The sequence below is a fragment of the Dromiciops gliroides genome, chromosome 3 (assembly GCF_019393635.1).
Source record: "Dromiciops gliroides isolate mDroGli1 chromosome 3, mDroGli1.pri, whole genome shotgun sequence".
In the NCBI taxonomy this organism is placed as follows: domain Eukaryota; kingdom Metazoa; phylum Chordata; class Mammalia; order Microbiotheria; family Microbiotheriidae; genus Dromiciops; species Dromiciops gliroides.
Genome location: NC_057863.1, coordinates 461,204,018 through 461,231,580, shown reverse-complemented (window position 1 = coordinate 461,231,580; position 27,563 = coordinate 461,204,018). Strand labels below are relative to the sequence as shown.

At 37.3% G+C, this 27,563-nt stretch overlaps 1 protein-coding gene across 3 annotated transcripts in view; it reads left to right on the top strand.

Moving 5' to 3' along the window:
- The window catches only part of GPD2 (glycerol-3-phosphate dehydrogenase 2), a 214,008-nt gene that overhangs the window by 108,616 nt on the left and 77,829 nt on the right, over positions 1–27,563 (top strand). For all 3 annotated transcript variants that reach the window (XM_043991224.1, XM_043991226.1, XM_043991225.1), the window contains exons 4-6: positions 85–209; positions 1,472–1,569; positions 3,117–3,280. In XM_043991224.1, coding sequence (XP_043847159.1) covers positions 85–209; positions 1,472–1,569; positions 3,117–3,280 — 387 coding nt within the window. The remainder of the gene's footprint in view (positions 1–84; positions 210–1,471; positions 1,570–3,116; positions 3,281–27,563) is intronic.

Sequence of the window (27,563 nt, the reverse complement as noted above, 5' to 3'; positions counted from 1 at the left end):
GTCTCTACCCTGGAGAAGTGCCTTTAATGAATTACATACAAATTGTGTAATTTAAGAAGTTAATTTGGTTTTCTGGTTACACAGGACTAAGAACAGCCCTTGTAGAAAGAGATGATTTCTCATCAGGGACCAGCAGCCGAAGCACTAAGCTGATCCACGGTGGGGTGAGATACCTTCAGAAGGCCATCTTCAACCTGGATTATGAGCAGGTAATTGTGTATGCTAGTTGTTAAACAAAAATTGCTACTATGCTGTTTTCCCCTCTCCAATTAAATAAGGCTTTTAAATGGCTTTTAATGTTTCCTCCTGTTGGAAATATCTGTTTAATGTGTTCTACAGGAGTATTTTTCAGGAGAGGTGTGACAATTTTTTACTGTAGTGTTAAAGGCAGCATGATGTAGTAAATAGAGAGGCCCAGTGTTAGAATCAGTGAGGATTTGGGTTAGAGTCCTTGCCTTTGACATATACTGGATATGTGACCCTGGAAAAGTTATTTAACCTTTTATATACCGAGGCAGCTTTCTAAGACTGAGATGTGGAGTAGGTGCCACACCTGCATTAGAATGGTGTCCTCACCAAAAAATCCCTATACCAGTGAAATAATAATTTGAATCAAAAAAATAAACACCCCTTCCCCCTACCCCCAATTTACGATTAATCAGCAGATTTGCTGAACTATTTTTGAACCTGGTGTCTTTCTTTGAGCAACCATGATTCAGTTCCCCATACCAGCCCCCTGCCCCTCAAGGGTTTTTTGTATGCCATTGTTTTAATTCAGGGGCAGTCTCTGGCTCTTTTCTCTCTTACAGCTGTCACCATCTGGTCATGTTATCAGTAGCAAATTCTTTAGGGGAAAGAAGATTTGAGGCATATTTTCCACACTATAATTCTGCCTTGTGTCCATTCTTCTAGAAGGAGTCAGTGGCATTTTCTAGAACATAAAAATTCAATAGAATTTTCCATCTCTGTTTTGCACACAGAAGACTCTAATAACAACTTGACATGGGCAGTTCTGCACCTGCCACTTTTGTGCCCCTTTTTGAAATACTCTGGGCATCCCTGATCTGCATTGGTGGGGAGGGGGTGGTTTGTGTAAGGAAAAAAAATCTAAGGGTACCTACCATTGAGTAATCTATCATCCCTTGCAGGGACAAATGTTTTATGGAGCTGGGGCAACAATAGAGGGAATACAAGATAAATGGTTTGTATAATCATGTAGCTCAAGTCAGGGAAATATCTTACATCTGGGAACCCCAATGGCATGTTTTCCCCCTATGCAAATACAGTGAAGGTTTCTAAAAATCCTCGAAGTTGACAGTATGATGTATTATTGGAAATATGATTAAGATATTTCCTGCCTCAGAGGTAGAGAGGGTTGTGTGTATCAATCAGTTGGCAGGACATTTTTCCCCCTTTGGAAAACACCATAATCTGTTACTGCCAAGCTAATTTTCCATATTTTGATTTTTAGTACAGGATGGTGAAAGAAGCACTTCATGAGCGTGCCAACCTGCTCGAGATTGCTCCCCATTTATCTCATCCACTACCTATAATGCTTCCGATTTACAAGTAAGCTTGTTGAGATTCCCTGTGCTCTGTCTGTTCAGCTGGAGTAAGCATGACATTGTCTTAGCCAGAATATTCCTGCAGTGGGCTTTCCCTTAATGCTTATAATTGGTGCTTATCTCTTTTTAAAAAATATTTTCCTTTGCTTTAAAATCATGATTTTTTGTTACCTGAATGATTCTCTTTTGACATACTTTAGTTTTAAGGACCTAATTTTCCAAGGAGGTGACAATCACCCTCTGCATTTACAATTGGGAGCTTCTTACTTTAGTTTCCTTAGGCATACTGATGAGTTAAATTGGCATGTGGGAAAGCTAAAGATGTGAAAGGAGAAGCCAGGAAACAACTCTTTTGCAAAATTTGACCAGAGATACCTTGGAAAGTTTATATTGGCAAAAAGATTTGTGGCGACTTTAGTTATAAATACTCTCTTTATTCCAAAACTTGAATTTGTAGGTATGTGCCCATATTTCTATTGACACATTTTTATACCTAAGTAGAATTTAATTGCATTGATTTAATTTCGAATGGGAGCATAACATTACATTTTAGGGTTTATAACTTAATCTGGTCATTCACAAAGCATCTTTTTTTGGGGGTGGGGTGGGGCAATGGGGGTTAAGTGACTTGCCCAGAGTCACAGAGCTAGTCAGTGTCAAGTGTCTGAGGCCAAATTTGAACTCAGGTCCTCCTGAATCCAGGGCCTGTGCTTTATCCACTATGATACCTAGCTGCCCCCCACAAAGCATCTTTCTATTTCTTGGGAGGGATGATACGCCCATGGATTGTAAGTTATCAAAGATCTTATATTGTAGCCATTCTCATTTTTTTTTTTTTAAGGAAAATGAACCTTGCTTCTACACTTTTAGGATCCAAAGAGGTTACTACTTAGAGCTTTCCTAGCATAAAGGAATAAGCTTTGATCTTAATGTTTATATAAAGTATTTATACATTTTTCATGCAGTAAACTCATTGTTTTCATTAGCTGCATTTGGTAATTATTTTATTGTGCTGCTGAAAGTATATTAATGTTCAGCACATGTTGAGTAAGCTTTGTGCTTGTTTAATCAAAACTGCCCTTTCTTCAAATGTTGTACTGAGATTCAATGCGCTTTGAGGCATTTTTTTAGGTACAGAATCAAGAATATGCTAAATTGACCAAATTTCAAATTCATGCACAAACACCAATTTAAACAGCCTAGAGATACTGATGAGACCTTCTTGGACTAGAGATATCAATTGTCTGAAAAAGCAGGTTATGTATTGTTCAGTGATTGTCAGAGGTATGAGCCCAAATTCTATAATTTGTCCTGCTTTTTTCGCCAATTGCCCTGATTCCTTTAGAACACTCATTTAAATTGTCGCCCATCTAGTTCACTAATGTAATTCATCTAGATTAATGTCAAATGTTATTTATTAAATGCTCACATTTAATACCTTTTGCATTATGCTACTATAATTGTGCTTCATTGTACTTAAATAAAAGAGTTATAATGATCACGGGTCATCTTTTTGTTGTGACATTTAGTTCCCTCGTTTTTCTTTTATAGGTGGTGGCAGTTGCCTTACTACTGGGTGGGAATAAAGCTCTATGACCTGGTTGCAGGAGCTCAATGCCTGAAAAGCAGTTATGTCCTTAGTAAATCAAGAGCTCTTGAACACTTTCCAATGCTGCAGAAGGACAAGCTTGTAGGAGCTATTGTCTATTACGATGGTATGTTTTTCTTATTGTAAAAAATCCAATTCTGCTCTTCTTCAGTTTCACGATTTTTATTGTATGTTTTAATGACTTCCATTAGTTGAATATGTATAATTATAAGCATAAGATTCACTTGTTCAGTAATTTCTTAGAGTTCAGTTAAATGATTATTTAAGTTATGCAAGTTAACCCTGAAACTTCCCTATGGGAAAGCAGAAGAAAAGGATGGTCATGCATTCTCATAATGGGCCAGCAGATTGCGCATTCCTTTCTTTTGGGGGGGGGCAGGGCAATGAGGGTTAAGTGACTTGCCCAGGGTCACACAGCTAGTATGTGTCAATTGGCTGAGGCTGGATTTGAACTCAGGTTCTCCTGAATCCAAGGCCAGTGCTTTATCCACTGTGCCACCTAGCTGCCCCATGCATTCCTTTCTATATGGGGGAGCATCCCATCTGATCTCACTGAAACTATCCAGAAATACTGGATAGTATCTTTAAATGGCTATAATTAATAAATGAAATTCTACTGCCATAGAATTCTAGTAGCTACATTATGATCTAGTTGATTCATGGAGATTTCTGATCTCTCTACAGAAAACTAAAACTCTAGAGTGATCCTAATACAAATTGCCTCATGTTTGAAATGAGCCCGGTAAAGTTTTAATGAACCCCGTTCTTTAATGGAATAGTCTTTATTATAGTAGTTATAAACTGTGATTATTAGTCAAAACTTGATTTGTTAGTTGAAAAATAGCATTTACATGCTTTGTTACATTTACACATTTTCCCCAATCTCCTCTTGCAATTTTTTTTCTGCCCAAAGTTAAGCCATATGTGTGTGCATATATACATATATACACATATATACATATCTATATCTACCTATCTATGTGTCTATATCTTGACAATCTTTCAATGGCTTTTTGATTTCTAGAGACTTTGTGCTTTATTGAAAAACAACAGAAATTCTCTCTAGGTCTAGATGAAGGGCTCCCCATAGTGTTTCTGCTTTTAAAATAATTTATTTTGTATCTTCTCTTTCTTCCTGGATTTTTACTTCCCATATCATGGTTGGTTTGGTCCATTTCCCATCATCACCTCTTCATGGATTTGGACCCCACCCTATGCCATTTAATTTGCTGTGTCTTTGACAGAGAAGACTTGCCTTATGAATATATTATAATGTTGCAAGCGGCCATAGATCTGTTAGGTTTCCAGATGAAACCTCTATTTTCAAGGGGTTATAAACTCAGAGAAAAATGCCTCTGGGCCAAAATGAGACATATGTGTACTTTGTCCAGGACACAATTTTTGCGCATATTTAAACAGCGAAGGTAGGTAGATGTTTAATTTTGTGAAAGTAAAGCAGATTTTTTAATTGTTTCATTTGCTTTTTGAAAAAGTACTGTTTTATTTTTTAAATGAAAGTTTATATTTTTCATGTCTCCAGTGTTGACTATTTATATGCTTTGTTTGAAGGGAACCTATATAAAATAGGATCCTTAGTGTATTTCTGGATGGAAAGCACAGTAATTTCTGAATGATGCATAAAATGTTTGGAAAGGGTTGTGGTATGGAATAGCCTAGAGGTATTTTAAGTTGCATGGATGTAACTGAATGTACATAATGATAAATTAATTTTTAAAATCACAGAATTCTATAGCAGGAAGAACATCTTAGATTGTGTGCTCAATATTCAATGAAGTATTATTCCCGTGGTGCGATTTCTTGTATTTAGTAGGGCACATCCAATCTTACCTTGAGGGAAAGTTTAATTCCAGATTAATTCAGTATGATTTTAAGGGGTCCTAATGTTTAGAGACCTCACTATGCTATAGAGTGTTCTTAAGTCTCCCTCCTTTCTACTCCTTCCCTGTGTTATATTTCTGAATTGATTTAAATGCTTTCATTTATCTGTCAAGCTTTCAGATAGGGGGAGAGAGAGAGGAGCAACAGTATATATGAGTGAGAGTGTCAGGGGCAGTAGGGACCAAACTCAAGAAAATGCCCCCAGCAGAAACAGCATTAAAAAAAAATCTTAAGAGTCTTATATAAACATTAAAAGCTAGAAAATTCACAGTTTGAGTTGTCTTCCAACATCTAAACACCACAGGGTGGCCACTTAACTACTTTCTTGGTGCCCCCCTGTTGTGCCTACATGTTAAAGGACAACCTTAACTGTGAATTTCCTCTTTCTGCGTCAGACCCTTAATGTTAATTCATTGTAGTTTTTATTGGGTGATTATATAAAATCGGTTCCTTGGTTTGTGAGGAATAAGAAGGCATTCTGTAAAGAGCATCCAACTATCCTAACTGGCATGGAAGCATTTCCTGTTTTTGCCCCTTTTGAATTATCTCTAACCCCTCTCCCACATTCCCATTTTAGATGCTTATTCACTATTTTCATCACACCCACAATATTCCTTTAAATGTAATCTTAATTTTTTAAAAATTACTTAGAACAGATTGGAATCTCTAGAACAGGGTTTCTTTCTTTCTTTTTTTTCCCCAACGTCATGGAACCCCTTGAACAGCCCAGACCCTTTCTCAGAATAACGTTTGTTGGTATATTAATAATTAAAAGCAACGTTAACTTTCAAGGAGATGTTAAAGAAAATAAAGATTTAATGTTTTTTCCCCATCCAAGTTCATGGAATCCCTGAAATATATCCATTGGACTTTCTGGACCCTAGGTAAAGAACCTCTGTTTTAGATGGATATTTGAGAGGATGGCAGTGTACCTGATTTTTATGACATCTTTTGTGTTGGTGATGGAGTTTCATAGACTGTTGCCTCTTTTGTACCTTCTTATCTTTAGGATAAAATACAGACTTGTCTTTTGGCCTTTGAAACTCTCCACAGCTTGGCTCTCGCTGACTCTTGTTTTTACTTAACACTACTCTTCATTTACTTCATGTTCCAGATGAACTGTTTTGATTGCTGTTCTCTGTGCATAACATTTTGCATTTTGTTGCATTATGTGACTTTGCACAGGCTCTCCTCCCTGAAATGAACTCTCACCTCACCTCCAATTCATAGAATCCCTAACTTCTTGAAATGTCATCTTAAGTACAACCCTCTATGGGAAGTCTATCCTTATTGCTAGTACTATATACATACACATGCTTATACTTACACATATACACATACACACATATATCTGTGTGCAATTTTTGTTAATCTTTTGTTTTCCAGTGTATTCCTACTTCCTCTTCTGTTTAGAGAGACATACCTTTAAAAGAGTTTGGCAAAATAGATTTTAAAAAATTATGCATAGTATTTCACACCTATAGCTCTTCCTTCCTTAAATTTTTCAAAGAAGTCAGGTGTGATGCATTCTCATACTTCTGTTCTGTGGCCAAGCTTTATTTTTATTTTGTATTTAGTTTTTTATAGAAATTTTTTACCCTTTCCCATATTCACCCCCAAAAGAATAGAAATTCCTTGAGGGCATGGACTATTTTACTTCTGGCATCCCAGCATGGTGCCTGGCATGCAGTAGACACTTAATAAATATTTAGCGTTGAATCAAATTGATGATTTGGGCTAGACCCAGGGTCACACAGCTAATAAGTGTCAAGTGTCTGAGGTCGGATTTGAACTCAGGTCCTCCTGAATCCAGGGCAGGTGTTTTATCCACTATGCCATCTAGCTGTCCCCTGGACAGATTTTTTTTTTTTTAAAGGAATCCTTTAGTGGCATGGTTAGTCCTGCTCATTATCAAGATTATTTTGACAGGTGTGTAAAGGATGGTCAGGAGAAAGGTGATACTCTAGGCAGAGCAAGGCCAGCTAGGAAGCTATCACAGTATTTTGAAGCTCCTCTACCAAATCCTAGGTCAGTTAAGACTCAACCAGCTTAGACTTTTATCCAATTTTTTCCCTTTTACAACTACTATAAGTTCAGGCCTGACCAAAAAGTAGGCAGCTTGAAGGCAACGAACTCCATTTTGAGTGCCCACTGTACAAAGGTACAACTGAATATATAAAAGTTCTATTCACAAAACATTTACATTACCGCCTAATAACAACAATAATAGTAGCTGGCATTTACATAGTGCTTTAAGGTTTGAAAATTGAGTAATGACAAAATATTATCTCATTTTATCCTTCCAACCACCTTGGAAGGTAGGGGCTATTATTATACCCACTTTATAGATAAGGAAAATGAGACAAACAGAGGTTAAGTGACTTGGCCAGAGTCACACAGCTAGTTTCTGAGGCACTAAGGTCTTCCTGACTCCAGGCCCAGTAATGCATCTAGTATACATAGCTGCTTACATTTACTGTACCCACTATTTCCTTATTGACTCAAGAAAAAAAAAGTTAATTCCTTAGACTAACATTTAAAGCTAGATCCAGCCTTCCTTTCCAGATTTAATTCGTATCACTCCCTTTAATGTACACTCTTTTATTATGACTGGGCCATTAAATCCCCCCCAACTGAACATGCTGTCTCCCACTTATTCTTGCTTCCAAAAGGTTATGCCTCCTCATCTCCTTTTAGTTTACTTATCTTCTTTCAAGGCTCAGCTCAACTGTCTTCTCTGTGGAGACTTCTGATGCCTGCGCCTCAGTGGTTAGTCCCTTCCTCAACATCACAAAAGTATTTTGTATTTCTCCCCTGCCTCCATTCTGTACATTATATTATATTCATCTGTGTATTTTGTATTCACCAAGTGGAATGGAAGATCTTTGAGGGTAAGAACTAATGTTGTCTCTGTATAACTTGGGTAACAACTATTTGTTGAATTGAATTGGCAAAGGTGAAGTCTTTAGATTATCTGTGGACTACCCATCACTGTGGTTAATTCAGAGTTCTAATTTAGTGGCCTTGAACCTTTTTTAATACCCTTTAACTTCTTCCTTGCCTGATATCATTAATAGTTGACTCTATTATGAATCAGACTCTTTGGTTCATCTAATTATTATGTACTTGTGTTATCATTTTCCTCCCCAGAGATTTTATTCTCCAGAGGGTATTTAGTGAAAAGTAAATTACTTGCTGGTAATGTTTGTTCTGTGAACATATGAGTACAGTACGTCACCCTCACCCACCCGCCTTCCATCAGTTTAGGAGCAGAAGCACTTGTGTGGGTGGTTTTATGTGTTTCCGTTTTTTAATTATGAACAGAGCTGAGTAAAAGTAGGTGTGTTGTGCACTTTCTGTGGGTGGGTGGAGTGAACTGAGAAGTAGTTTGTGGATATAAAGTGTGATGTGAGCAGGTATTAATAGTAATAACGAAACCAGCCTAAAACTTTAGCGTTCTTAAATAAATGGGTTGCTTTGCCCAGGATCGTCATATTACTAAAGCATTTCAGTCATGCCGACTTCTATGGTTGTGTTTTTCCCCCTATTTCTTTCTCTTCTTTCTATCTATCTATCTTTCATAATATATTGTAGGTTTGGGGTTGTTGAACTATTGTAATTACGTCCCTTTAATAATAATAATAATTATTATTATTATAGTTTATCATGAAGCATTTTCTGTTTCTTTGGAGGCTAAAGAACACGGTACTGGCCAATTTTCTCCAAAACCATGAGAAGGGTTTTCTTTCCATGATTGATTTTAATTATTTTTTTGGGATGTTCTACTATACTTAACTTCAGCTACAGAGACATTCCTGGCCTCTTTATGTTTGTTTTGTTTTTTGTTTTTTGGTTTTTTGCGGGGCAATGGGGGTTAAGTGACTTGCCCAGGGTCACACAGCTAGTAAGTGTTAAGTGTCTGAGGCTGGATTTGAACTCAGGTACTCCTGAATCCAGGGCCAGCGCTTTAATCACTGCGCCATCTAGCTGTGCCCCCTGGCCTCTTTATGATAGGAGCCCTGTGAAGTTGTTTTTAAAATATTTTGATAACTCTATTTCAATACAATTGGTTTCCTTTGTAATTGCTTAGTAGGGCTCTAAAGGTTTCACTGGGCTGCTGAAGGGCTCTATGATACCAAGGTTAAGAACTCCTGCTTTTAAAAGAGTGCTAGGAAGACATTATAGATAGGAAGAAATAGACTCTAAGGGACAGCATCATAGATATGATCTAGTTCTGAAGTTTCAGTTGAGTAAACTAAAAGACTGTGAATTAGGACCTGAGTTTTAGTTCTTGTTAGTATTAGTCAAGGAGCATTTACTAAGTGACTTCTGTGTATTTGATATTGTCCCATGTCCTGTGGTTGCAAGTGCCAAAAGTGAAATGGTCTGCCCTTATGGATCTTACTTTTGGGTGATTGGGGATATAATGTGTTCACAAATAAATGCAGATATATACAAAGTAAAGGCAGCTGGGGCCAAAATAAATAAATTATTGGATTTGGAATCAGGAAGACTTAAGTTTGAATTCTGTCTCATTTACTAGCTGTATGTCCCTGGGCAAATCACTTAACCTTTTTCTGTCTTGATTTCCCCCTCTGAAAAATGCAGATAATGATAACCCCTATCCCACAGTGTTGGATATAATAAGGTTCAAATGATATAATAGTGTAAACCTTAAAGTGCTATATCAGTGTTAGTTATTATAATTGTTAAACGCAAAATAATTTCAGGGAGGTGGAGACTTAACAATCAGGAATCAGTAAAACCTCTTTAAGAGATTGTACTTAAGCTAAGCCTTAGAGGGAGGTAAGGGTTATAAGAGCAGAAATGAAGAGGGGGGGTGGTGGGAATATATATATATATATATATATATATATATATATATATATATATATATATATATATATATATATATATATATATATATATATGGTTAGCCTGTGTAAATTCTTGGAGGCAGGAGATACTGTTTATTTTTCTAAATAAAAAAAGCTGTAAGTTGTTTGATGGTTGGGTTGGGTTTTTGCGGGGAGGGATCTCCCCACTTTGATTCAGAAATTTCATTTGGTTCCTTATTCCTTTGAATACCTCTTTAAGAATAATTTCCAAAAAAAAAAAAGAAGAAGAAGAAGAAGAACTTCCTATTATTGTGTTGACAAAATGGGACCTCTTAAAGGTTTTCTTTTTATAAAAGAATTATTTTGAGCAATCAAATTGATAGGCGCTTGTTGGCTTAACTGTTGTGTTATATAAGAAGCAGAAACAATATTTGATATTTGTGAACCTGAGGTTTCTTGGTAAGAATATCTAGAGCTACTGGGTAGTCCATCAACTTTTAGAAATTCAACTTTAAAGTTGAATCACTTAGGATAATCTCCAATTTTAAAGTACTTTTAAGTCCCACCCTAATACAAAGTGCAGTACATCAAAGAGAATTCTGGCTAGAGCTCTGTAATTTCCAGTATTACTTCAAGTAAGACCCTTCTCTTTAAAACACTGTAATTAACATGAAGACTGATTCAGTCTGACTAAGCAGATTGGTATTCATGGCAAGCAGATGATCAAAACCAGTTTTTAGTAAATTTAAACAAGTCAGAGCATATTTTACATAATGATAATAGCATTTGAGACTCCCACTTTAATTTCTGTTTCTCTCTACAGATAATACTAAAAGATGTGTCATTGTTTTGTGATGCCCAAAGAAAAGCAGTAAGATTTAATTTCCATTTGCAAAAAAAGAATTTTTTAAAAATGGAACATATATTGAAGATTGAGGCTATAGTGATGGGTGTATTTATGCCTAAGGAATGAATAGTTTCTAAACTTTAGCAAGATATTATCAAAATTGGTTCTTTGAAGTTTGGTTCCTTGGTTTTAAAAGCTATTCTTTTTATTTCAAGGCATATAGTTAATATTGGTTGTACATTTGTATATTTACATTTTTTGGTGTATTATGTATTGAAATATTTGTTATACATATATCTAAAAACTTACTGGTATTATTTGTATGTGTCACAGAATTCTTAAATATTAGTGTTTGAAGGGGCCTTAGAGATGAGATAGCTCAGTCCACTCATTTTGCAGTTATTGCCCCTGTGGAGATGACTTTGGAACTTATATCTCCATCTTCCATCTTTCCCCCTTAACTTAGGATCTGCATATCTTTTATATGCTAAGCATCTACAGTTATAATATATGTTCCACTGATAATTCAAACTCATCATCTCATCATAACCTATACTATTTTATCTCCTTCCTTCCTAAGGCTACCATTTCTATTCTTACTAGACATTATAACTCCCTCCTTCCCCAGCCCACTGTCATCACTGAACTCAAAATCTCACAATTAATAGATTGCATAGTGGATCTAGTTCTGGACTTGGGAGTTAGGGAAATTTGGATTCAAACCCCTTCTCTCACACTTGCTGGAAGCCACTTCTCTCTCATCGTCAGTCTCTTCCCCTGTAAAATAAAGTCGACCAGATTGACTCTTTTTTTTTTTTTTTTTTGGTGAGGCAATTGGGGTTAAGTGACTTGCCCAAGGTCACACAGCTAGTAAGTGTTAAGTGTCTGAGGCCGGATTTGAACTCAGGTACTCCTGACTCCAGGGCCAGTGCTTTATCCACTGCGCCATCTAGCTGCCCCCCAGATTGACTCTTAACTATGACTCTTACCTTTCCTTCATGTCCAAACAGTTGCCAAGTTCTGGCCTCCAGACATTTATTAACTGGGTGACCCTTGGTAGGTCTCTTAATTTCTATCTGATTCAGTTTCCTCTTCTGTAAAATTGTGATAACAATAGGACCTACCACTAAAAGTTGTTGCGAGGGGGCAGCTAGGTGGCGCAGTGGATAAAGCACCGGCCCTGGATTCAGGAGGACCTGAGTTCAAATCCGACCTCAGACACTTGACACTTAGTAGCTGCGTGACCCTGGGCAAGTCACTTAACCCCCATTGCCACCACCCCCCCCAAAAAAAAAAAAAGTTGTTGCGAGGACCTTCGCACAGTGCCTGGTACATAGTAAGCTCTTAATAAATGTTGACTTGTTGGTTTGAAAATAAAATGAGATAATATGAATGAAACACTTTGTAAACATTAAAATGCTATATAAAATAAACATGAAGTATTTATTGATCATCTCCTCCTTTCTATTGGCGCTGTGCTTCTTGAGACCCAGATCACCTCTCACCTGAACAGTTATAAACTGTTCATTCTGTTGCCAGTCTTTGCCCTCCCTTTAATCTATCTTCTATGTTGTTGCTAAAGTTATCTTTTTTAATGGACACAGTACTGTACAGTGGAAAAATCACCAGGTTTGGATCAGAGGACCTAGTTTCAAATATGTCCTCCATGACCTTGAGTATGGCACTTAGTATGTGTTTATCTTATTTGGGTAAGGGCACTTAGTAGGTATTTATCTCTGTTTTTATTACATGGAAAATATATCTTTAAATCAAGAGTTAACTCTGTCGAATCTCAGCTATTTCATAATAGTCCATCCACATGCAAATAGCAAATTATCTGGATGAATGTAGATGTTTTAGTTATATGTGGATTTGAAAAGAAATGCATGCAAGATGGCAAAGGGGTTTTGTGCCCTAATAGGTACCTGATGTGATACCTTATGATAATTTTGCTCTATACAAGGACACACAAACATCTGTTCCCCAAATTTACCTCATATGTATTTTATATCGACCTTCCTGTGGCATGAACTATTTTTTTTTTCCAGAATAGTACTCTGCACATAGTAGGCACTCAGTTAATATATGTCAAATGAATTACACATTGCTGCTCACCATGTACTTTAAGGTTCAAACTGGTCTCTGCTTTTCCTCATACACTTCCTGTCTCCCCTTTCTTTGTCTTTATACTAGCTTCCCCCACCCCCCTCCCAATGCCTGGAATGCACTCCCTCATAACTGCCATTTCTTATGACTTTTTATCCAGACTCAGCTCAAGTGTGACAGCTAGTGTTGAGGTAGATCTTGGGGCCTGGAGGCAGGAAGACCTGAGTTGAAAACCATCCTCAAATACTTTTATTTTCCTCATCTGCCGGTGCTTTGTCCCAAGGCTACCTGTTATCTCTTTTGCATATACATAAACATGTATGTTGTTTCCTCTATTAAAATGTAAGCCATTTGAGACTGTTTGCTTTTCATAGCTGTTGGCTTGTTTGGTTCCTGCCACCTAGTAGGTGCTTTTTTGTTGTTCAGTCCAGTCTGATCCTTTGTAACCCTGTTCATGGGGTTTTCTTGGCAAAGATACTGGAGGGGTTTGCAATTTCCTTCTCCAACGGATTAAGGCAAACGGATGTTAAGTTGCCCAGCATCACAGAGCTAATAAGTGTCTGAGGCTGGGTTTGAACTTAGGTCTTCCTGACTCCAGGTCCAGTGCTCTATCCACTGAGCCATCTAGCTGCCAGTAACTACTTAGTAAATGCTTATTGATTAATTGATTGAAAAGTGATAGAAAAACCTGTAACTTTGACTGTCCATCTGTGGCTGCCTAGAAGGGAAACTGAGGGAGACTCTAAAGTTGATCATTATTATTGGCCAAACAACTCAAAGAATACTATCTCCTGGCCATTAGCTCAGTAGTATCATTTCATTTTCAGGAACATAGGCAACATACATCAAATGAAAACTGATGTATCAGTTCATTGTCCTTGACTATTTCATTTTGTGTACTTTTCTTCCAATTATATATAGCCATGTCTTGCTTATTATTGGGGACAAAGGCATTGTGCATCGTAAACGTTCTAAGTACAAGAAATCAAAAATCTCGAACTTTACCAGGGGCTATTTTTGTTCTATCTCAGCATCAGAAAACTAAAGCATATGTTGGATGTTAGCCTGGGTGTACACAATGTGTCCTATTTATTCAAGGTTTCCTTTGAAGCCACAGTTTATAAGTTTGTTTCTTAGGGGTATATGTCAGACTTCATTTGGCTTGAGTTGGTATCTGGATATTCTGAATAACAAAACAGCAACGATTTTGGGGGAGGAGGAGGGGGGAAGTGTGATTGCTATCTGAGCAGTAATATGTCACTTTTGTTTATGTAGCTCAAGGAAAATTAAAGGCACAATGGAGAAGCTCAAGTCAAAATGAGGTACTTGGGCAACTTTTTAAAAAGCATAATTATTGTTCATTTAAATTATTTGTACAATATTATGTAGAAATAGGAAAACTTAGTAAAACAAAGGTATAGGTTTTAATTTAATGCTGTTTTTAGAGTAATTCAAAAACCAAGTATTTTTAGGGGAAATATATTTTTAATGATTCATTTTGAACCTCAGATTACCAAATATGTGTTCTTCTCTGGGTAGAGTAGTATTTCTCTGCGTTAAATGCTTTCTTTTCTGCTAATACAAAATGATTTTTGAAAAATGTCTTTAAGGTTTCAATTTAAAAGTAAATATTTTCATAAGGGTAGAAATACTATGTATTAAACAATTTGTTGTTTTTCTTTCCCTTTCCCATTATTATTATTTTTTTTTGTTGTTCTAGTATTGGAATATTAACCTTTCAGTAAAATGTAGCCTTTAAAATTTTAGTGACTTAGACTCTGGATGGTGCCATACATTGTAGTGTTCTTGACATTACCCCAAACAAAATTCATAGGAACTTGCTATTATTATTATTTTTAACAATAGAAAACTGGTAACTTGGCTGGCTGTGAAACAGCTTTGTTTTCCCTCCTTTATGTATATGAAGGTATATATCTCTAAGTCCAGTTTGGTCTCCACCCTACCAAAATCAATAGAATATCACAGAATGGTTCTAAAACCATAGAAAATGTGTCTTTATGTGGATGCCAATTATGAATAAATACCTAAAATTGCCAAAATTTTAACTTAAAGGTTTGAATCCAAGAATTGTTCAGTGCATCCCTTTTCTAAATTGTGTTGCAACCTTGATTTTTTTTTTTAAAGAAAAGAATGAAAACTGACACTTTCATTTGAAAGGAAAAATTGTACTTGTAATCAACCTCATTGCTAGCATTTAACTTAAAATGTGGAAGACTGAAAGGAGATTCACGAATTCTTAGCTGAGGGGGAAAGCAGCCAGCTTTGTTTTTAAGTCAGTCATTGTAGAGCTTAGTACTGCTACTGTGCTTTAATAAGTTTGTAATAGATTACCTAACCCAATATTGTTTATTTGTTGCATATGTAATCCTACCTATATGGCATTAACAAATGATACCAGAAGGGGAGAAGATAACAAAAGATTAAAAAAAAAAACAACTAGTAAAGCTTCTTTTGGAGTCTAAGCTGCTAAGAGAATTGCTGGTAGCTTGCTTTCTGGACTTATGACATAGCTATTTTGCATGTGAACATACGTTATACTTCTATTTAGATTTTTACATTTCCATTATTCTGAAAAAAGCCCAAGATATGTGCATGTATGTGTCATGAATGGTATGAAGACATTTTAAACGTGGCATCTTTAGGTATTGTTTATGGAAAGATTAGGAGAGAGTTCAGGCCTTTTGAGTCATCAGGTAATTTAATCATCAAAAGTCTTTTTTGGGGGGCAGCTAGGTGGCGCAGTGGATAAAGCACCGGCCTTGGATTCAGGAGTACCTGAGTTCAAATCCGGCCTCAGACACTTACTAGTTGTGTGACCCTGGGCAAGTCACTTAACCCCACTGCCCGCCAAAAAAAAAAAAAACCCAAAAAAAGTCTTTTTTTAAAAGTAAAAAAAGTGAACAATTAATACATTAAAAGGACTTGTATCCTTAATCCAATTTTCTTCCATCAAAAAGGGTAACCCTTAGAGAAGCAGACACACGTACAGGAGAAATAGTTTGCTTTTAACAAAAAAGAGACTGAATTCCATGGCACTCCGTTTGCTAGCGGCATTGGCCTCCCAAAGCATGCGAATAAACTGCATCCCCTGCTGTACCTGTAACAATTTAATTGTATAAGTCAGCCTAGTCAAGCATCCCCAGCTCATGACTGGGAGACATGAAATTCATTGTCATTATTGTCCCTGTCATTTTGGATCATTATATCCCGCTGTAGAATTTTCCTCACTTCAGTGCTTTTTTACCTCCAGGAACCAAGGATTATGGCTGAGGGTTGGGGTGGGGGCAACACTGTGAACTACATTTACCTCAGGGGAGCCACAGATTAAATTGGCTTTGCTGTCTGACTTGCTGGATTCATCTATTTGTACCCTGTGAGTTTTAGGTTGAAAAGTGATGAATATTTGAACGAAATCACAGCTTTGTTTTTCTCTTTGAAGCTAATGCATAACCAACTTTTTTATTTCATCTGGAAGTCAGGCAGTAATGTTTTTCTAGAGTTCTTGTTCTTCTTTTTGCTTTTGGGCTTTTGCTTAAGGAATATTTTCCCAAAGGGCACATTTGGACGTGAAATCACAAATACTTCAATATCTTGACTTTCATCAAGAAATATAAGAATTGCAACTTCTAATTTCATTGTTTTTGTGGATCATTTTATGGAGACAAAAATATGTAACTTAATACTATTAGGTATCTGCTTATCTGTGTTGACAGTTGTGATTGTAATCATTGGATAATCTAACCTAAATTGATACAGTGGTCTAATTTCTCATATTAGGTAAAGTTGCTGTAGGAAAAATAGGGTTACAATCCAATTCCATCTTTGTGGGTAGCAGTAAGTCCTGTCTTATTGCTGTCCCTCTCCCTACCCCCAGCCCCAGAAATCATACATGAATATTCTCTGCCTGCTTCTGATGGGCGCTCTGAAGAGCTGACCTTAGTCCATGAAGAAGTTATTGCTGAATGTGCTCCCAGATTGATTGCTAAGTCAGAACAGTTGGTAAGGCAGAATTCTATATAGATGGTGGAAGACGAGACTTGGCCAGGTGGCCCTTTTTGGGTACAGCCTTTCAAGTGACAAGATTTGATTTCATTGAGAGGTAAAGATGTTTGAAATAATGATGGAAGGGGCCAGTACTCCCTAAAGTGAATGGTGGATTCAGCTAGTTGAGTTTTTACCAGGACCCCTGGCTGCCTTTGTTATAAATTTTCTTTAGCATTGTCATTTTGATACAATAAAAGAATTGAGAGATTGTAGCAGCAGCAGAAGCTGGATCCATCCTGTTACCTAGAATCCGAGCTGCTGAGAGGGGGAACACCTAAAGTAGTGGAAGGAGTGGACTGGTGTCAAGTGAGGATTTGGTACCTGAGAGAGGCCAGCAGAAAGAACAAATTTGACTGTTTGGCTAACAGGTGCCAAAAAAGTATTTACTTATCAGTCTTGCAAATTATCAGTCATGCAAACACTGTCTTATGTTCCAACAAGGCTTGAATATTACCATCCCAGCTGACTGTACTAGTGGTAATAAAGTAAAATACTGAATCATGTTTAAATCATTTTGTTAATGCACACTGTGATTTTCTTATGTGTAACATTACTTTATGTTTGGGAATAAATGGCTAATTCCTATATCTGATTTGTATTATATATATCAAGTAGCACTTTTGCAGGGAGAGGGGCAAATTAGGTGGTACAGTGGATAGGGTGCTGAGCCTGGAGTTAGGAAGACTCATCTTCCCACATTCAAATCTATTCTCAGACACTTATTAGTTGTGTGACTCTGGGGAGGTCACTTGACTCTGTTTGTCTCAGTTTCCTTTCTTGTAAAATGAGCTGGAGAAGGAATGGCAAACCACTCCAGTATCTTTGCCAAGAAAACCCCAAATGGGATCATGAAGAGTCAGACATGACTGAACAACAAGAACTACTTTTACTTCTCCCCTTTGGGGGAAATCTTTGACTAAGGCCCAAATTAATAATTTTCTTTGCAGTGGTTGAGGGTGGGGGCAATGAGCCAATAAATGTGAGAATGTTCCCTAGTTGTCGGGTTTCCCCAGAGTTTAAGCTGAGCAAACTTGCAGCAATTAGAAAAAGGATGGGGGAGTTTTACAGGTTGCTAGCCTGTGGTGTCACCTGAGAATCGCCTTTAGCCCAGAGTTCTTACATAAACTTTTTTGTTTTTTATAGACCCCTTTAGCAGTTGGGTGAAGCCTGTGGACCCCCTTTTCAGAATAATGTTTTTATGTGCAAAAAACCAGATTCAGCTCTAAAGTTTAGTTTGCTCTACTGGACACTGCCATATGCTTCTCCTGAAACCTTCCATTGGCAGTAAGGTAAAGTGAAGAAAAATTCCTCTCCCATCCCTTTCTGTACTCTTTAGGAGGGACCTGGAAAAGAGAAAGAAATCTTTCCTCAGAGCTGACTATCTAAACATTCTAAACATATCAAAACATATCAGGGTCTATTGGCTGTTTTTTCTCTTTTCTTTTCTTTTTTATTGCGGGGCAATGAGGGTTAAGTGACTTGCCCAGAGTCACACAGCTAGCTAGTCAGTGTCCAGTGTCTGAGGTCGGATTTGAACTCAGGTCCTCCTGAATCCAGGGCCAGTGGTCTATCCACTGTGCCACCTAGCTGCCCCGGCCTCCTACCCGCCAACCTGTTTTTTAATGGAGGTTATCCCAGCCGAGGAACTAGTCCTTGTTTCTGCCAAACTTCACTTGAATTTCCTGAACCTTTCCTATGCAAGTGGACCATTCAAAATCTGAAAAAGATAACATACTTACTAGAGTCTCAATTTCATCAAGTGGATGAATTGGTCACAAACCCCCAATCAATACTCTTTTTCATACACCTCATTTGACTCTTCCTATGCTTGGAAGAGGTAAATGTTACTGCTATTATTGAATTCAAATCCATGTTTTCCTGAATGCAAGTCCAGAATTCTATCCACTATACCAGGGATTGGCAGACTCCAGTCTGCATTTGGCCTGTGGACTGATTATTTTAAAATGTTAAAAAAAAATTCTTAGCTTAACAGTGACAACAAAAACCAGCTAGATTTGGACTGCTCTGCTGGTTATGGTTTGCTGACTCCTGTGTTATACTATGCTTCATCTGAGTAATGCTCGGTTAGTAAAAGGTTTTGTAGTAATTATTAGAGTTTAATAGCTCTTATTCAATCAGTAAACACTTGTTTAACACCTAGTTTGTTCTAATCTCCATATACTTGCATATATTCGGCATGATTTTTTGCCTTATTGGGATATCATTTCAATCCTGTCCCACACAATGAATGAATGAATTAAATGAATAGTACCATGAAGGATTTGTTAAAAACTTAATAAGTGCTAAACATGGATAGGATTTGATCTTTACCGATAGAAAAAATATGCATATTGATAAAGCTCACATGTCCATTGAATGATAATATAGTCCTATGTTCTTGAAGTTCATAGAATGTTAAAGCTCTAGGAGACTAGATATCAACCCTCCTCTTTTTACAAATGAAGAAATAGAGATAGATCCATAGAAATAAAGTGGCTTGTTCAAGGTTACTCAGGAAGTTAGTTGTAGTTAGAATTAGAAACTAGAATTTCTTCTTTCTAGTCAGTATCTTTACCCCCTGCCTCCATATGTGTATCTGTGTGTGTGTGTGCGTGTGTGTGTGTATGTATGTATGTATGTACGTATAGGTAGACAGACAGATATAAATATATGTCTGTCTATCTCCAATAATCTAGAATCATTACATAAAACCATTCTTTTTGCTTGTGGAACATACTAGGTTGACAAGTATTACTTTTTTTGTTTGGTTGGTTTTGTTTTATAGGGCAATGAGGGTTAAGTGACTTTCCCAGGGTCACACAGCTAGTGAATGTCAAGTGTCTGAGTCTGGATTTGAACTCAGGTCCTCCTGAATCCAGGGCCAGTGCTTTATCCACTGCACCACCTAGCTGCCCCCAGACAAGTATTACTTTTAAAATGATTCTTCATTTATTGGGTATCTTTTGTTGTTATAGTATTTCATTTTCAGATATATCACTTTTGCTACCTGTAGCCATTGATCCATCCCTTGCAAACAAAAAATTTTAAAAAAGAAGGGGGAAAGTAGTTAAGCAAAATTAAAATGGTAACTAAGTTTAACAGTATATGCACCTACCCTTAGTTCCCTATGTTTGTGAAGAAGGGCAGAAGGTACATTTTTCATTCCTTTTGGGGGGCTAAACATTATAATTATGCAGCATTTAGTTTCACTTTTATTCTTTCCTCTTACATCACTTTGCATTAGTATTTATGAATTTTCCCATGTTTCTCCAACTTCTTCATATTTATTTCTTATTACAACAACAATATTTCATTACATTCATGTAGCACTATTTTTTTCATTCATTCTCAAATTAATGGACACCTACTTTGTTTCCAATTCTTTGTTCTATCATTTCTTTCTTGTGTTATGTTAATATGTTATATATAATAATAGGTTAATATTCCACATAGAATATATCACTTGCTTTCTATCATCAATCAGACATGTATTAAACTTCATCTATTTGCCAACATCCTGCTGGACACTAGTGATACAAAGGTAAAAATGAAACCATCCCTGTTGTCATGAAGCTTACATTCTAAAAAATTTGTAGGTTTGGATTTGCAAATCAATTAAATATTCCAGAGGGGCTATTTCCCTCCCCGCTTCCCCCCCCCCCCAAAAAAAAATCTTACTTTCACTTAGCTTATTGGTTGAGTAGAAAAGATTTGAGTGTCTATGCTCTGTTTAGTGGTTATGGATTTTTTTTTTTTTGTTAATAGGACAATTTGTCAATTTGTGTTCTTATGAAAGACACCCCGCCCCCATAACGAAACATGTGATAATAGATATTATTTGCTATATTGGGGATGAATACAAAGCTGGACATCTGGCATAGAATTTGGTTTGTTTTTTTCTTGTGTTAATTAAAATGCTACCTATAAAACTTTACAGAAATTATGATAGCCGAGGGGATGGAGTTGCCTCAATTGAGTTCCATGCCCTTGAATAAAAGGAAAATGAAATATTGTTGATAAAGAGAAATCTGGGTTCTGTGCATGTAGTTCTAGTGTGGTTTACCTTTTAACTGATTCACTACAGGTTTGTTTGTTTGTTTTGAGAAATATGGATAACAGGATGTTAGGCAAGTTGGATTGATTTGATAACAAATTGATAAGATGTGAGCCTTTCTTGTAATGGGGGAGGGGTGGTGGAACCTGATAAGATATAAGCCTTGTAGATGAAACACTGATCTAGCTTCTCAAAAGGCAACTTCCAGTTATAATTCCCCAGCTGACCCACAGAGAATGGTTCTTGTATTTATTATGTAGCTCACACTCTGAATCACCCCTGGGGCAAGTTAAACCATTCCTGTGGTTTTGTAAAAAGTTGTGCGCACGTGCTCACACACAAATGAGAGGAGGATGTGTGAAATTAGGGTTCTATGAAATAGTACCGGTTTACTTACATCAGGTATTGTTGGGGTATTGCTAGATTCTTCCATGATAATAGTTAGTTTAGCATGGGGGGTTTTCAGACTGCTCTTTAGGAATGATGTGACGTACAATCATAGAATGTTAGAGCAGAAACAGGTCTTAAAGATTACCTAGTGCTACTGCCTGTATATTGCAGATGGGGAAACTGAGATTCCAGAGTTCTGTGGTTTGCTCAAGGAAGATTAGCACCTGAGGGGTGATTCAAACCCCTAATGACACCCACTCCAATTGTCTGTCTTTCTTCCTTTCTTTCTTCCTTCCTTCCTTCCTTCCTTCCTTCCTTCCTTCCTTTCTTTCTTTCTTTCTTTCTTTCAGTGAGGCAATTGGGGTTAAGTGACTTGCCCAGGGTCACACAGCTAGTAAGTGTTAAGTGTCTAAGGCTGGATTTGAACTCAGGTACTCCTGACTCCAGGGCCAGTGCTCTATCCACTGTGCCACCTAGCTGCCCCTCAATTGTCTTTCTACATTAGCCTTGCAAGTAGCTATTTATACATGTACCCAATACAAATAATAAAGGGAATGATTTTCTTTTAAAAAAATATTTTTATGCTTGAATCCTAGTAAGGGGGAGGAGGGTTAGTATCAAAACAAAGGCACTATGGCTCAAGTCGATATTGCCTTACTAAAAGTTAACCTAATAAAGCTTCAGTCCTTGATAAGTCTATTGGTTTTGAAAGGTACTGCTTTTCCTTTTGGATTATTAAAGTGGGAACATCTTTCTGTTTGCCTTGGTTTGTTGTTGTTGTTGTTGTTGTTGTTGTTTTATTAGACTTTTAATTAATTTTAAAACCAAATGCCCATGTGTTAATAATGATTCAAATAGGGGCTAATCAGGGGGAAACATTTCTGAATATCATGAGAAAGACCTATAGGTATTACTTTCATAAATGAGCACACATTCAATTATATAAAAATACCTCAGCTGCGAAATTTTCTTTTTGTTGTTGTTTATAATTAACATTCCAAGTGGTACTAATACACTTCAGGTTAGAGTTATTGTTGTTTTCCCATTATCTTTATTTTGTTTTTTGGGCGGGGCAATGAGGGTTAAGTGACTTGTCCAGGGTCACACAGCTAGTAAGTGTCAAGTGTCTGAGGTTGGATTTGAACTCAGGTCCCCCTGAATCCAAGGCTGGTGCTTTATCCACTGCGCCACCTAGCTGCCCCTTTCCCATGATCTTTAAATGTGAGGAGGGATACTGAAAATTTTGCAGGCTACACTGTAAACCTAACTGGGGAAGGCATGCGAGTAGGCTGGGATCATTGGTTTTAGCATTCACCTGTGGTCCTTATGTTTTTCTTCCCCCTGATGTGCCTGTGACTCATAGTAAATGTGCAGAGAAGCAGCATGTCAAGACTGCAGGCATCCTGAAGACTTCTTATAATGGACATTCCTGTGACAGCTAAGACCATGTTGGGAGATTGGGCTTTTCCCAGTAGTGGATGGTCCTTACCCTCTAAACCAGACATTTCCAAATAACTTATCTGTTAACTCAGGAAATGTATGAAAGAGAATATAGGACTTGGGCAGGGTATTTAACATATAACTAAGCAACCTTATGCTTGGTATTCAGGCCACAATCTTGTCCACTCAGCCAAAGGGCCTTTGTGTTATTGTCAGATTTTTGTGTCTTGGCTCCTGACTTCTCAACCTCATTTCAATTAATTTTTTCACAGTGACCCTTTTTAAGTACAAAATAATGTCCTTGGCTTCTGTGTTAGAGTGAGAACTGATTTTTGAATTTTGAGGGGGATCTTTCCATTAAAGAAGTACATGGTAGACCTTGGCCCCAGAAATATTTAATGAATAAGGGAATATATTTAACACTAGTTGTTTAGATATGATTTACATTTCAGTTGAGTATAGCTGATTTTTATTTTCAGAGACTCAAAAATAGAACAGTTAGAAAAGTTTTTCATTGGTTTGTTTAGAAAGTTTTTCAAGAAAAGAAAGCTGGAGATTATAGAGAAACTTATGTACTCAATTATGTCATGTTGGGGCACTTCATAATGTTTTATGTAGGGCAAAAGAGCAGAAATCCATACTGATTGCTAATTATTCAGATTGTAAATAGCTCAATAGAGAACTTCATTTAAACAAAAGGAACATCTAAGGAACAAAAGGCCTATGGTAATGAAAGGGACTTTGTAAAGAGGGAGGCCGCACTGAATTATTGATGTGGGTCACATCTTGTGCATGTATTTTAATTGTACCTTTGTATTTAATAATAAAAAATGATTACATGCTCCATTCTTACCGGTTCATCTTATTGAAATCCACAGTATGGATATGTAAAAGGAAATTATTCCAATTCCTTAAAAAAATCTTGAGAAAACAGTGCTTTTTTTTCTCTTGTGAAAACTAATCTGTAGTGGAAACTACTGATTTCTGAAAATGTTCATCAAATCAGAAAGATTTCCAAACTATATAAAGTTGGCTCTTATTAAAAATTTCCATAAAATATGGCTGAATAGTTCATATTGTACAGCATTTAAAAATGACCCAGGAAACCCTCTTCTCTCCCTTCTTCTTTCTACCTTTTTCCTCCCTACCCGCATTTAGGAACTAAGCTAGTAACTGTAACAATAGGACTTTTCAGGGTGGTTCTTCCCCCAATCTGAATCCTCTTTAGATGTAATTTTAAGAAGAACAATAACTTCAGTATATTTACAGGTTTGGTATGAGCTACTTATAAGCCTCTATGGGGACCTATAAGTAACTTTTAGGTATGATTCCCTTCTACCCTCCTCTATGGCTCTAATCATTTTTCCTTCTTTACTCTGTCAGCTGTCATTAGCTGGTAAGGGAGAACAGGGCCCTCTCCCTCCTGAGCAATTCCCCCTATCTTGAAGGCTGTTGTTATTCTTTAGTTCCAGCTTTCCTCTTCTAATGCCCAAGAATCCTCTAGTCTTTACCCTGCTGGAATCTTTTGCCTCCTAATGGTAGTTCAGGACTGGGACAGTGCCTATTCTTAATAATAACTTGATGGGAGACAGGGTAAAGTGGAAGAGTAAGACACAAAAGAGATTATTTAGTCCAAAGATAAGGAGAATCCTTGCTTTCTTCCATTACAAGGTTAGGAAAAGATGTGACCACAGCACATCTGTTGGAACTTTGAATATATTTTCTCATAGAAATATTACAACACATGTTAGTTAGGTTCTATAGTACTACTAAAGAAAATTCCATTCTCTGAAATTTAGGCATATACCTGTCAGAACTATGTGTTGTTGTTTTTTAAAAGTGATTATTCTAATCTGAGTTTCTGCTTAGAGAGAAAAAATGTTCAATGCCTTCAGATGTCTCTAACATAATCCATTTTGAAGTCACAATTTATGGTATTCTTGAACAAAGAATATTTCAGTTAATATTGAGCAAGGTAACATCTCAGGTAAGACTTTGTTTCACTGGAAAGAACAATAGTCACTTTACTTTTTGGCACAATCTTAGAGAATCATTTCCTAAAGTTATTCATTCCCTCTACCACTTAATTCAAGGGTACTACCTAATTAATAGCTGGTCAAAGGGGAACGAAAGAGATACCACATATAATTTAAGTAATCAAAGAGATTTCTTCCTTCTCTTGGGTGGTTCATACTCTGATCCCTTCAGGACATGGTGAAAGAGGTTACAGTTCTTAGTGGATCCCTCCAGGATCTCTTATCCTTCTGGTCCCCTTCCCCGCTCCCCTCCACTGCCCTCATCACTTCAGGGGGAGTCCTAGACTGTCCTAGACTGGACAGTGGAGAGCAGGACATTGTTTCACGATTGGTAGTTAAATTTAGAGAGGCTGTTAAACCTTCTTATCCAGTTCTGTCTAAAAGCTTCAAGATTAGGATAAATTCAATATGATTTCTTAATGTTTCTAAAGAGAGAGAATCTTAATCTTCTATACTTAGAGTACATTGAACCACATTCTCCTAACCCAAGCACTATTCACAACATTGTTGTTCTTGTTTTTCCCCTTAAGAAAATGGATTTAAACTTCTAAACAAGTAATTTATAGATGGCTCAGGTGGGACCTGCCTGTATTCATTTAGTGTCCAAAAGTTAGCATGATTACTTAAAAAAATACTCTATTGCTAATAAGGGAATTGCACAAAATATGAAAATAAGATGTGGGAGCTAAGCCTATAGCTCTCATTAAACTCATGTTAATTTCTCATGGGGGAATTCTTTCAGGTTGACTGTCTCCCTTCCCCTCCCTATCATTATTTGTTGATGTTGTTTAGTCATTCAGGCATGTCTGACTCTTTCTAAATCCATGAACCAACTGTTCATGGGGTTTTCTTAGTAAAGATACTGGATTGGTTTAACATTTCCTTCTTCAGTTGTTTTCATTTTAGAGATACTCAAATTAGAAAACAAGAAGACCAGAGAGAAAAGAACACCCCCCTCAAACCCTCCCCCCCCCCATCAAGTAATAGGTTGTTAGCCAGATACTAAAAAGCTAGAAACCATAGAATTTTAGAACTGGTAGGGACCTTTCATATAGAATTGAAACCAGCTTCTTCATGATGAGAAATCTTAAGGTGAAAATTATTTAGGGTAACAAAGTTTTTTTTTAGTGGCAGGACCAGGACTAAAACTCAGAACTCCAGATGACAAGTCCAGTCCTTTTTTAATTGAACTAGGACTATCATGCTAATATCATGCTATTGTTTCTTGTGCCTGAGTATTTTATACCACTGGGGTGTTCAGGGAAGACTAATACTTTTGGTGTGAGGGCTTGTTGAGCCCTTTTCAGGGCTGCTCAACCACCTTTGGTGTCCACCTGGCACTTAACTCTTACCTGTGGCTCCAAAAAGCTGTCGCAAACTCATTGGTTACATCCTAGTAAATTGTTTTGGCAGATGGGGTAAACCAGCATGAGGGTAATTGAGTGGCCACAAACCAGTGATTAGGTGGGGTATCTACCTTAAGCATGTGAAGACATTCCCCAATGGAAAGGCAAATGAGAGCAATTTGTTCCAATGGCCAGGAAGGCCAAAGAAGTAGGCTTTGTGGAATGCTTAGAGCTTGGTTAGACATCAGAGAGGTCAAGGTCATTCCCTGCATCCTGGGCCCATCACTAGTCATCTTGACTTTTGGTTTTTTGTTTTGTTTGTTTGTTTGTTTTTTAGTGAGGCAATTGGGGTTAAGCGATTTGCCCAGGGTCACACAGCTAGTAAGTATTAAGTGTCTGAGGCCGGATTTGAACTCAGGTACTCCTGACTCCAGGGCCGGTGCTCTATCCACTGCGACATCTAGCTGCCCCCATTTTGACTTTTGTATTGCCACTGGACTCCAATGACTCTGGAAGAGAGAGTGAGGCTGATGAATTTCAGCAACTCTTCATTACTTAAATCCAGTTTATAGGAGAGCAAATATATCATCTATACCATTTAACATTTTTGCCTACCTCAGAGTCCTGTAATGACAAGTGATGAAACAGAAGGTGTGGATACATTGGAAACCATAGTCAGAACCCTATGTATGGCCAAGGTCATAACGTTGTCTTCTTACTGAACTGAGGCAGCAGTGGAATTCAGCAGCTGCCTGTGTGTTTGAGCAGCTTTTATAAAGACCATACTGCTCACCCTCTGGAGTGGTGAAGGGGCTAGGAAAGGTGCCCTAAAATTGTCTGTTTCATCCAGACTAACTTTGGCCTGCTTACCATGGCAGATGGAGATCCTACCTTGTGGTTGAAACACAAAAATATACAAAACTTTTGTGAAAATGATTCCACCCACCATCAGTACTTGTAATATGTGCATACTTATGAACAACACAAATCTTGTAGACCTGAAAGATAAACAACTGTTGTGAGAGAACTCAGCAGGTATGGTATCCAAATAGTATTCCTGAGTGAAACAAGGCTGGCAAATAGAAGTCAGCTGACCAAAAATGGAGCTGGATATTCATTTTTCTGGAATGGCTGCATTGATGGGGAGGGCCATGAAACTGGCATAGATTTTACAAACTAATCTAGACAATAAGCTTGTATGCCTACCAAAAGGAGGCTCATGGCAATGTGATTGTCACTTCTAGGAAAGCACCATGCCACCATCATCAGTGCCTATGCTTCTTCTTTTTTTTTTTTTTAAGTGAGGCAGTTGGGGTTAAGTGACTTGCCCAGGGTCACACAGCTAGTAAGTGTTAAGTGTCCGAGGCC